Here is a 13,046-nt window from a genome sequence, read left to right as displayed (position 1 = left end):
AAGCGAAAGGGACGGTGATTGAACCCAAGGCTCCTCGAATTAAAGGTCCTTAAAGTGGAGCCATCAGCCATTGATATATTTTTAGCCTGTTATTTTCAATAGGAAAACATTCCCATAATATTTCATACCTTAATAGGTATATGAGAAAAGAAGAAACTTGAATGACTGCAGTGTTATCTTGTAACGATAATATTATAACTCGACAATCATCATCATCATCATTACCAACTCACATTCGGCTCACTGTTGGGCACGAGTCTCCTCTCAGAATGAAAGGGGTTAGGCTAATAACTCCACCACGCTAGACCAATTTTGGCATCCTTTAAACACGTAGAGATTTTAGAAAATTCTCTAATATGCAGTTTTCCTCACGATGTTTTTCCTTCATCATTTAAGACACGTAATATTTAATTTCTTAAAATGCAGGAGGTGTTTGCCCAGGACCGAATTCAAACATCGACACCCTCCAAATCGAAGGCAGAGGTCATATCCACTGAGCTAACACGGGTCCAAAGTTGTTAATTTAAAAATAAACAACAATCAAAAACAGTTAAAATATATTTAAAACGGTTAATAAATTCTAGTAAACATACAACTATATCTAAGTAAATCCATCACTTCATCCGATAGTAATGTCTCATACGATTGTATTCCTTCAACAGCGGATGTTTGGCCAAATAATCTTCCAGGGCCTTGAATCTGGGCGCTGACAGGTCCTTGTGTCTAGTGAGGCGCACTTCTAGATTGTGAACTTGGAAAGCCAATTCCGCACTGAAAAAAGATTTGAAATTTATATACTAAATTTCTTCTTTCTTTCTTATATACTTTCTTTCTTATAATTAGTCCGATGGTTACCCTCCAGAAGAGAGGAGGATAGAGTCCAGCAGAGATCTATTAAAATGCTGATGATAATTTATTTATTTATTTATTTATTTTATACACATATATATATATAAACATTACAGGCTTAACCTAATGTGTTTATATAAACTATCTATAATTCCTGAATTACTTGAACGTATCTGCTGAAAGTTCTGTGAAATTCAGCAGGCGAGGAGAAAAACAAATCTAAATCCGGGTCCCACTCCAATACCCCGCTTAGCAATGCCAACGCGCGAACAAGAGGTGACTCGTGGGTTTGCACCAACCTACATGTTGGAATAGTGAACAGTTTCATTTTGCGTGCCCTTTTTTGTATATTGGGTATATGGAATGAAACCAACTCTAGTACTGAAGGGTTAGACATTTCGCCCCTAATCAGGCGGAAGAAGTAATCCGCTAGAGCTACGCTACGTCTCACCTCTAGTGAATCATACCCCAGCATACCTTGTAAAAACAAAGTGGGATATACGTAAGGATAGCCAACATAATAACCGTACTGTTTGCGGTACAGCCACCTTAGAAATTTTTTTTGAAGTTTCTCCAACATGAGTTTGTATTTAACTTCATGTGGACTCCAGATAACTGAGTTACTTTCTAATATACTTCTCACAAAGCTATTGTAAAGTAATTTAATCGCTGCGACACTTTCAAGATCTCTCGATTGTCTTAATACAAAACCGAGGGTTTTGTAGGCTCTAGTTGTGATAGTCCTTATGTGGTCAACAAAACTTAGATCGGAACACATCAATACCCCTAAATCCTTCACGATAGATTGTCGTTCCAATACAACGTCTCCCAATCTATAGTGGTATTCATAAGGTCTGAGCGATCTCGTAAACGTTACTACAGAACACTTAGTTTCATTAAACATCAGCCGATTACGGTCACTCCACTCAGCGACATTTTGAATGATAATGATGATGGGATAGAAGGTTTAAGTTAGCGGACGATTGGCTATGCTCGGAGTAGGTATCTCTGCGTAATCAAACCAAAAATGAGAAGATCCGCAGAAGTAACAAAATTACCGATGTAGCTCAACGAGTCACAAAATGAAGACAAAAGTAAAGACTGTGGTGTTTTGAAGTCCGTACAAGAGGCCTATTTCCATCGGCTGATGTTGATGGTGATGATGATAATGGCGATGATGATGATTATGTACATGTTGTAAAGTAAGTAGTAATATACAAACCTCGTAGAAAAATACGCGCTTTCCTTTTCTGGTGAGAGAATGAACTGATTCGCCAAGTACCACAGTCTTTTGTTCTTGTACTCTGAATTCAACTGTATAAATAACGATGAAGTTAAAGTTAATCATAATATTATTAAAGAATAAATACATAATACCTATTATTACCTATTATTTAAGTTAAGTTATATTATTTAAATGATGGTATATGAAATACCATAAGGAAAATATTGGTCATGATTGATTGATGCTACAAATAGTGAATAACTTCATATAATTAATAACTACGTATACAATGTAGACATTAAACAGAGCGGTAGATGTTAATCCACCCTGTCTAACTCCACAATATGTCAGCAAGTAAGCATCCGAATGAATATACACCAGCCCATTTTATACGTTTTGTTTGTGAACTGTACCAGAATCTTAATATATTTACTAACTCTACAGGTACAATTAGGTCTACCAATTTTACTCACAACTTCTCTTAACTAATACTGAACGTGCTAGTCAGATTTGCGCATCGAAGGTTCCGTAGAATGAAAATTTTCAGTAGCAGCCATTACGAAAGCGGAAGAGAGTTTATCCTTTTTGCCTTACCGCTTCGAACCTCTTCTGCACTAAGTCTTGACGCGCGAGCTGCTTAGCCTTGAAATCGTTGATGCACTGTTCGCGAACGAGCGTGGCCTCCTTCACTGTGAGCATCGAGCCCGAGCCGAACGCCGAGCCGAACATGCGCGCCAAGTACGGAGCTAGCGGGTCTATCTCTGCTTCTATCTCGCGCTCGGTTACTGCGGCTTTTTGTGTTACCTGGACGACACATAGATATCTTTTGTTATGATATCTAAAAAATAATTAACTGGAGAAACTATAATCTGTTTTTATTTTTTTACCAACTTCAATAATGACTGAAGTAATAAACGTTAAAGTATCTACAGTCTCCGTGGTAAATTCTACGAGCCAGCACTTAATGCGTACCTACTCAACATAAGTTCTTCTCTCGCAGTTTCGATAATATATATTTTTTCATAATATAGTGGATTACTGAAATTGTATTGTGTCTGTTTGATGTTTTTTGAAGCACATACGGATGACTTTAGTGCTAGACGCGAAAAAGAGCGGCATCAGTTGTGAGTAGAATGCGAAGAAGCTCAAACAGCATTATCAAAACGCTCGTTAAAAAATATGGTAAATCTATCTATGAAGCATACGGTAGGTACACTTGCATAATTACGCTCTCAGTAGAGCCCACGTCTAAATGACAGATATTACGAGTATCCTAACTAACATTCTAACAAACTAATACATAACTTATGTCATCATTATCAGGCTTTCCTCTTTATGGAGAAGGGATATGGAGCTACTGTACCGATATGAGCCATTAGAGCTGGCTTATCCATCACACCTTGAGCTAAAGTCATTATTAAGATACTCTGGAGTCACGATACCTGTTCTTTCCATCCCTTTTTCGCAGCCTCATTCCTCTCCGTGTCAAACAGAGAGACCAACAGCGTCGGTTCCGTCAGCTCTTTCAGCCGCTGCTTTAAATAGCCGGTGATGTCACTCTCCCGGTCTCGGATGTGTTTCCGAGAGTGGTTCTCAGTGTCCATGTTGTCACAAAGTGCGTAGTATACGTCAAGGGGACGCGGTTGTTTGGCACATGGGTCTGCCTGAAATCATATTTAAAGCTATCAGGACCGAACCGAAAGTACAAGATCAGAATTCACCAGTTCCTTGAGGCCCAAACCTTGAACCTCGAGGAACAACCTATAGTGGTCCTTAAGATCAGATGTAGTTAGTAATCTAAGAATAAGACATACAGTCCACTACCTAAATCACCGGAGGTTTTTAATCGTCAATCATAATTTCCTCTCCAACAATATTGCTTAGTAGTGAGTCAAAGAACGTAGCATTATCAACTGTTTCGTTAATCCATCAGTTATCATTGCCCTATCTATCTATAAACATTTATTAAAATACAACGTGTTGTGGAAGCCTGCGTTTTCATCCGCGAGAAAATCGGTGAAAATACATTTAGCAGACGGCAGATCTGTCCTGAAGGTGATTTGAGTACTGATACTCCTTGCTTGTTTGAACCTGTGCGTATTCTAGGGTAAGAAGTTCCATTCTTGCCTAGTTTCTCCTATTCGTAAATACATTGAACAATTATGTAACATTAACATTAATTTAGGCTAGGAAAAATTAGACAACCTAAACAAGGTTAATGTCTGATTTTGATGAACGGGTTGATGATGAAAATAAATACAGTTTCCTTTTAATTGTTAATTCTTTGTTGTATTATTTTTCTTTTTCTACTTTTTAATCAGTTTTTTTAAGTTAGCCCTACACTACTACTAGTACCTACCTACCTAGTAGTACTACTAGTAGTAGTACTACTAGGACTACAATCTCACCTCATGGTAAGTGATGATGCAACCTAAGATTGAAGCGAGTTAACTTGTTAGGAGGAGGATAAAAATCTACACCCCTTTCGGTTTCTACACGACATTGTACCGGAACGCTAAATTACTTGGCGGTAATATTGATGACTTACGATATATCCAGAAGTTTTATCTGGAAAGAACAATATCTTTCCTCCAGTTTCAGCCAAATTGGGCTTAATGAACATGCGTGTGTTGTTCGTCACAAAGTTATGCTGGTAATGGTACAGAAGCTCTATGGTGTTGTCTTGGACGTGGAATATCTTCTTCCACACGTCTTCCGTTGCTGGTACATCCGGGTTGCGACTGAAGGTCTCTGTTATGTCTTTATTTTGACGTTTAGGCTCTGCTTTAGTGCCTTCTGTGTACGTTACATATCTGGATTCAAGCCTGAGGACAATATTTTTAGGTAACATCATCTCCTTTACCTTATCCCACTCAAGTAGTGACTGAAAAATATGTCAATCTTTTCCATTCGTCTCTATTACTCGTCACCTCATCATTCACTCCCTTTTGTCCTTTTTCACAAATCCAGCCATCTCTTCTTTGGTCTTCCTCTCCTCTTATGTCCTTCCACTTGCACATTCAACATTTTTCTAGTAATATGACTTTCTTCCGCAATACATGTCCATACTAAGCTAACCTTTTAAGTACTCCTCAAATTTTCTTTCACTGGTGTCAGACTTATGTTATGAGATGTGTGACATAACAAACATGTTATGAGATAACAATTAAAAAAAAACATACGCATCGAATTGAGAATCTCTTCCATTTTTTGAAGTCGGTTTAAAAGTAGAAGACAATATGAAAGTTGTACCTATCCGCTCTATTAGTGTAGTGTTCGTGGAAGGTAAAGCGCGTGCAAGTGAGCTTGGCGAGATGGTCGAGTCGCGCGTAGTAGTTGAATTCCAGCGTACGGTCGCCTTCCACGGACGTTGGAGGGGCGTCCATGTCGTATGTATGTCCTGAAAAACAAAATACTCAGATCATTTTTTTTGGAGTTTACCTTAACACGTTCGCTGCGGTACGAGGTCAATTGACCTCGTACACCTAGCGTCTTCAAGAGTTACGAGGTCGATTGACCTCGTACCGTACCAGACGAAAGTACAGAAAAATCAGCGCCGCAGCGAACGTGTTAAGAATCGATTTTTCATTATAGCCCCCGGTATGAAAAAAATATGGACAGTAATATTCGATGAACGAATGACAGCGTTACGTTTTTTCTGCGCACCTTTCGCCGTGCGCTGCCGCTCTTCGGTTGCGCACCTTTCACTCACAAGCGTATTTATTGAGACGTACATAGTGTATTTAGACAGTCGATCTGAAAGAGTGAACTCCATTCGCGTGTCGGAGCTGACACAGTTTTTTTTTTAATTAGGTACAACTTGCCCTGATAGCCCAGTGGATATGACCTCGGCCTCCGATTCCGGAGGGCGTAGCTTCGAATCCAGTCCGGGGCATGCACTTTAAGAATTTAAAGATCACGTGTCTCAAACGTTGAAGGCAAAACATCGGGAGGAAACCTGCATACCTGATAAATTGATTCTCTAGGTGTGTGAAGTGTGCCAATCCGCGTCGGACCAGCGTGGTGGATTATTCGAAGTTACGAGTATGAGGTAACAAACATGAAAAAAAAACAAATGCGTCGAATTAGGACTCTTTTTTTTTAATTCGGTTAAAAAAGTGTTTGTTATTCTTAAAACTATTTACGTATGAGATGATCCCGTCTCCCAACTCCAAACGTTTCTCTTATCTCCTTATTTATGTGATCTATTCTCACTGTCTCCATTTTATCTACTCTATGCTTGTACCATTCGTACCTGAAAGAGAAATTATATTATATTTAACGGCCTCCGTGGCGCAGTGGTATGCGCAGTGGATTTACAAGACGGAGGTCCTGGGTTCGATCCCCGGCTGGACCGATAGAGGTTTTCTTAATTGGTCCAGGTCTGGCTGGTGGGAGGTTTTGGCCGTGGCTAGTTACCACCATACCGACAAAGACGTACCGCCAAGCGATTTACCGTCGTGTAGAAATCGAAAGTGGTGTGGATTTCATCCTGCTCCTAACAAGTTAGCCCGATTCCATCTTAGATTGCATCATCACTTACCATCAGGTGAGATTGTAGTCAAGGGCTAACTTGTAAAGAATAAATAAAATAAAAAAATAATTTACTAGCTGACGCGGTTTCACCCGCGTAGTTCCCGTTCCTGTTCCCGAATACGGGTATAATATATAGCCTATAGCCTTCTTCATTGAATTACTACGTATACGTAGTACATAGTAGTTCAATGACCTTCCTCGATAAATGGGCTATCTAACACTGAAAGAATTTTTCAAATCGGACCTGTAGTTCCTTTCCTGAGATTAGCTCGTTCAAACAAACAAACAAACTCTTCATCTTTATAATATTAGTATAGATACCCACGACGTCACGTAGTACGGAGATGGTATGTGAGTTTAATAAATTATATCATTTTAAATATTTTAAGTCATTAATATAGTAAGTGGCAATGGTGTGTGAAGTCTGCAAATCCGCATTGTGCCAGCGTGGTGGGTTATTGGCCTAACCCCCTCACATTCTGAGAAGGAGACTCGTGCTCTACAGTGATCAACGGTGCTCAACCGAATATGAGTTGTTAATGATGTGGCAATGGGCAGGTCCAATAGTTCGAAGAGCCGATGGACGTTGGGATCCCAAGGTGATGGAATGGTTACCCTGCAGTAGCAAGCGGGTTGCAAGGAACCGCTGGATGCTGGTGGCTCGAGACCGTTGTATTTGGAAGTCCATGCAAGAGGCCTATGTCCAGCTGTGGACGTCTATCGGCTGATAATGATGATGATGATATGAAGTTGGTAGGTACCTAGGTTTGTTTTTTGTGATTACTTACTGTAAAAATATAAGCGAATAGGTAACTATAATAAAAAGGTAAGATTTGGTTTTTGTTGGTTTCTTACGATTTAGCTCAAAACTAGTTTAAGAGTTTAATAATCTTTTCAGCATTTGAAAGCCACATCTTTACCGACTAACATTGGCTGCATTTTATTCCCGTATTTTGTGATATAATAATAAAGATCTTTCTTTCTTTTTTTAATTCCTTACGTAAGAAGCTTTATCTTCACTGCGTAGTCTTCGTATATTTTGATTCTCTTAATAACTCCATCTCTCTCTGAGTACGGCGCGAACTTCTCTAGCAAAACTTTCTTGTAGTGTATCACTTTGTGGCTCCCTGGGTACCTTTGCTCGAATTCTGAAAACGTTTTATATTTATAATAGTTTGTGGAATTTATTATTACATCGAGTATTCTCCATATCGTATAAGGAGAAGAATGCTCCGTAATTCGTAGACAGCGCATAGGATCAATGCATTGGTGTTGAAACAATTCAATGTCTCAAAAAAACTATCCACCACTTCTCTTCAGACGATACTCGAGTATCTCTTTCCCATTGCCAGGAGAGAAGGAGATAGCTTAGAGAAACCTGCCACAGGCAAACTGGAAAGAAAGAGACCTCGAGGACGTAGCCTTGAGATGCATTGGTCAGATCAAATCCACTCTTGATACTAAAGTACAAGGATCTCTACAAAACGCAATAAGACAAGCTGCATGGGTTGACCATGTTTGACGATGGGTTCGTCATTCGTCATGATGACCAATAAAGTACACGACGTAAGAATGTGGAGAAGAAATGTGTTACCATTCGCCGTGATGTCCAGTTTCTCCACCCAACTGGTGGGCACGTCGAGATGTTTCTCCGTGTCGTAGGCGGTCTTCTTGTCGGAGAGGTCTACGCCGATCAGCTGCCGTCGGTGGAAGGGCTCACCGGTCAGCAGGTGCTCCCAGCATGACAGATCGTAGTTAAGAGCACCGAGACCACTTGGCCATTGGCCAGCCAATCGGCATCGCATAATCGTTCGAGATGTGGTGTTAGCGAAAAATGCCCCGTAATTCGTGGACAGCGCATATGATCAATGCATCGGTGTTGAAACAATTCAATGTCTCGAATATTTCGATCATATTGCCAGGAGAAAGGGAAATAACTTAGAAAAGTTTGTGTCACTGGAAAAGTGGAAGAAAAAACTCGAGGAGAGCCTGAAGTCTGTACAAATCGCAAAAAGTGTAAGGCGAAAAGTAAAAATCGCACATGGGTTGACCATGAGTTGACGATGGGTTCGTCATTGGTCATGACCAATAAAGTACACGACGTAAGAATGTGGAGAAGAAATATGTTACCATTCGCCGTGATGTCCAGTTTCTCCACCCAACTGGCGGGCACGTCGAGATGTTTCTCCGTGTCGTAGGCAGTCTTCTTGTCGGAGAGGTCTACGCCGACCAGCTGCCGACGGTGGAAGGGCTCACCGGCCAGCAGGTGCTCCCAGCATGACAGATCACCCAGCTCGTAGTTAAGAGCACCGAGACCATTGATGCAGTTTTGCAGGTTCACCTTTGTGAATAATTCACGAAAATGTCAAATTAATTGGCTGGTGGGTAGCAAGGCTGACTTGCCTCGGATAAAGCCCAACAACAAACAAATGAGAATTTGTACTGAAAAATTCTCAAGAAAAGATTCTCATAACCCAATCCAGGAATCGATTTCATGACCTAGTGATCCGATACCACATAGAATAACCACTGGACCAACGATGCATCATGCAGGATATATCATAATGATTACAATAAAATGGTTACTAAAGTAAGGAATAAATAACCACATTTTTAATTGGAACTGACCCAAGCGAAACGAAAACATGAAATAGGTCGTAACAGCAGTTAAAACTGTCCACATCGCTCAAGAAAGCTATCGCGAAGATAGCGCGAACTACTTGGCTGAGCTTTTTATTGCTTGTGAAGTGGACACAGTAGAAATTAAAGCCAATTCGTTAATAGTTTCTCATTTTCTACAACCACAGCAGCTATTGATTTTTTCTTTCAGATCATTATGAGACTGAAGACAGGAGAAAAAGAAGAGAATCGGTTTAACTTTTATTCTCTTTATAACACCACTAGTCGACGGCCTATGGTTTCACCCGTGTAGTTGTCACCAAAAGGCCTTAGACACTCCTGAATAACGTTGCTTCCTATTTCTCAGGTTGAAAGACATAGCGTGTTCTTGACCTGCGAATAGTTCTCTGTTTGAAGGCAGCAGTTTCCACTTACCATCATGTAGAGCGTCAGATTTTCCAGCAATTATAAATAATTAAATGATATTATTATTATCATTATTAACTTGTATATATAAAAATAATATTATAAAGATGTATGTGAGAGTAATAACTGCATCTACTGAACCGATTTTGAAAACTGTTTTACCAACGTAAAGCAACATTATTTATGCGAGTCATATTCCCATGGGAGTAGAAAACTACACGGGAAGCTTTTTTTTTATTCTTTACAAGTTAGCCTTTGACTACAATCTCACCTGATGGTAAATGATGATGCAGTCTAAGATGGAACCGAGCTAACTTCTTAGGAGGAGGATGAAAATCCACACTCCGTTTCTACACGACATCGTACCGGAACGATAAATCGCTTGGCGGTACGTCTTTGCCGGTAGGGTGGTAACTAGCCACGGCCGAAGTTACTACTTTCCAAATAATTTTAATTAGGGAAACGTACGTAATAATTCTCGTGATTGTAAACGCTGTCGATGTACTGGTACTGTGGCGAGTTGAGCGGGTAGGCGATGCCATAGCTGGGCTCGATGAAGAACGGCTCCTCCACACCCTTGGAGCCGCCCAGCATCAGCACCCACGCGTGGGTGCGCCAGCCGTCAACAGGATCGGGTGGTGGTCTTTCAAGCTCCTGGAAATGTTATATAGTTTTGAGCTATCTAAGCTATCTGCACTGTGCGCCGTGATAGTGCAGAGGATATGCCTTTGATTCGGCGTAGGTTCGAATCCGGCCACGTGTCTCAATCTGTGAAGGAAAAATATCGTGAGGAACTAATTTTGGGATCTTGGAGGACCTTTTGAACGTTAGTCACTTTTTCCACTGTTTTCGTAAGTCGACGGATTCTAAAGTTAATAAGTATTTCCCAATTTTAAAACACTTTCAGCAAATAAGTGGCATACAAAAACGGAACCCTTCGGAACGGAACATCTCCATATACTTTTATGGGGGGTTTAGCTGGGTTTCTTGGGCAGACATTCCCCTTTTAAAAGATCACTGACGTGTCCGTCTGTCACAGTCAATTTTCTCCGAATCTACTGGACCAATTATACTGAAAATAGGTACACATATCAATTCCTGTGACCCAAACGCAGAGGTGTATCGCAGTAGGCGTTCACAGATCCTCATCGTACGTAGCGGACGCATCGCATCCGTCCGATGCGATCCGTACGATGCGGATCAGTGGACGCACTTGTATGACTTTCTATACAAAGAATACTGAAATCCGTTTAATGTGATGCGATGCGTCCGATACGTAAGATCTGTGGACGCCTGCCATTAAAAAACTATAGGTGTAAAAGTCGATTAACACTTGTTTTGTAGTACCTACCTCTATTCTTTGGAGTCTTGCTGCTTCAATTTTGTCGAGCTCTTTTTGTTTTAGATCATCCTCTTTCTGTTGCATATCTCTGCAGTACTTCGACGTGAGGTCTGGCAGTGGAACGAGACGGTACCTCGGCTCTTCTGCTGGTGCTGGCGGCTCTTCGATAACCTTACGTTTGAACACAAAAAAGATTAAATAAGAGTGAGAGAAGCGGGCAGTGACGTAGTGATGTAAAGACCAATTGGGTTTTAATATAACTACATCTATGCTAATATTATAAAGCTGAAGAGTTTGTTTGTTTGTTTGATTGAACGCGCTAATCTCAGGAACGACTGGTCCGATTTGCATAGCCCATTTATCGAGAAAGGCATTTTATCCCCATATTCTTACGGGAACGGGAACCACGCGGGTGAAACCGCGCGGCGTCTACTAGTAATACATAGAAACAAAGATTGTCGGGAATCGGGATATTTGTAAAATGAATAAGGTTATAAAATGTTAAAATCAATCAAAAATATTCCAACGTAATTAGACGAAAAATCGTACTATTTTAGTTTCCTTACATTCAATGTGACACTTTATAAAAAGAAATAAAGATATGTTTCATTTTGTATGAACACCCATACAACTCTAATGATGTGACGCATGGATGACGTCTTCCTTATGTGCTATTTAGTATGGAATGTTTTTGAGCGACCCGTAGCAGCGCCGCAAATATGTATCTTCAAATCAATCAAGTCCACATCTCTTGTTGTGTAATTCTTTATGAGTTACTTGGGATAGGCGAGGAGAGTGACTTGAGTGGAGAAGGGGAGTGTTAGAAATCTGTCAAAGGCGCCTTTAACCCTACACACATCGTTCACAAGTGCGTGACTTCACTCAAGGTCATTCTCTGCCATTTTATGGTCTTATTTTGGTTACAGTTTGATTTGTTAATTAAGTTGTTCTGACAAATGTTGTGAATCATAACCTTTGTTCGACATTAGTTTTCTTATTTTTGTAATCACCTTTTGAGTCTGCTAAAACTCCAAAAGTCAAAATCACCGGTACAAAACTGTCATCATGCCTATTGCCCTATACTATTGGTATACGAAAATAGGCAAGCACCACGATTTAATCAATTAAAAATCAAAAAAAATATGGAATATTCAAATGTGCACATCGCATAATATATTAGTCAAAATCTTACACAAAAGTGCCTATCCTAGTTCGAAAATCTTACGTAAGTACTTACCTCATTTTCATCAGGTATTTCAGGGCAGACGGTTCTGTATCTAATGGCCATGCACACGTCTCGTTTGGCGCATCCTACTACCACGTAGGCATCGAACCCGGACCCGATGAGCCACGAGACCAGCACGTGTGCCAGCTCGAACGGGTTGCCGCTGCGACGCACTATCGCTGTGAACGGAGACATGAGGCGCTCCGGCTGAAAATAACAGTTTATCATCATCTTCTTCATCGTCATCATCACCGTTTTCATCATCATCATCATCATAATCATCATCACCATCGTCACTATCACCATAATCATCATCAAACGTGATGGCCACCGTGGCGCAGTGGTATGCGCGGTGAATTTACAAAATCTCCTCGGAAGGAGGTCCTGGGTTCGATCCCCGGCTGAGCAAATTGAGTCAAATCAGTCCAGGTCTGGCTGGTTACCACCCTACCGGCAAAGACGTACCGCCAAGTGATTTAGCGTTCCGGTACGATGTCGTGTAGAAACGGAAGGAGTGTGGATTTTCATCCTCCTCCTAACAAGTTAGCCTGCTTCCATCTTAGACTGCATCATCACTTACCATCAGGTGAGATTGTAGTCACGGGCTAACTTGTCAAGAATAAAATAAAAAAGAAACCTACTCCCGAACTGAGAATTTATGGTGAAAATTTTTTTGAAGGAAAAAAAACCTCATGTGCTCGTGAGTATTTTCCATAACTCTAGAGTTAGGAAAATTAATTTAAAATGTCTGAGGAACATGTATTCTTTTATAAATATTTTATTAGCCAAACTTGTTCATTGATAAATATCATGAAGTGCCAGTT

General features: G+C 40.4%; 1 protein-coding gene across 1 annotated transcript; it reads right to left on the bottom strand.

Moving 5' to 3' along the window:
* Window positions 1-570: 570 nt before the first annotated feature.
* LOC112046447 (dynein regulatory complex subunit 7) lies at window positions 571-12,462 on the bottom strand. Its single transcript, XM_024083068.2, has 12 exons — window positions 12,235-12,462; window positions 11,007-11,168; window positions 10,124-10,309; window positions 8,741-8,951; window positions 7,611-7,758; window positions 6,220-6,329; window positions 5,327-5,474; window positions 4,623-4,899; window positions 3,517-3,738; window positions 2,669-2,878; window positions 2,072-2,163; window positions 571-771 (listed from the first exon to the last, which is right to left on the bottom strand). The coding sequence occupies exons 1-12, from the start codon at window positions 12,460-12,462 to the stop codon at window positions 615-617; spliced, it is 2,151 nt and encodes a 716-aa protein (XP_023938836.2). The 3' UTR covers window positions 571-614.
* Between the last annotated feature and the right edge of the window lie 584 nt (window positions 12,463-13,046).

The sequence above is a fragment of the Bicyclus anynana genome, chromosome 21 (genome assembly GCF_947172395.1).
Source record: "Bicyclus anynana chromosome 21, ilBicAnyn1.1, whole genome shotgun sequence".
NCBI classification, from domain to species: Eukaryota; Metazoa; Arthropoda; class Insecta; order Lepidoptera; family Nymphalidae; genus Bicyclus; species Bicyclus anynana.
Note: the sequence above shows the minus strand (reverse complement) of the source record. Positions and strands in the feature narration are given on the sequence as shown.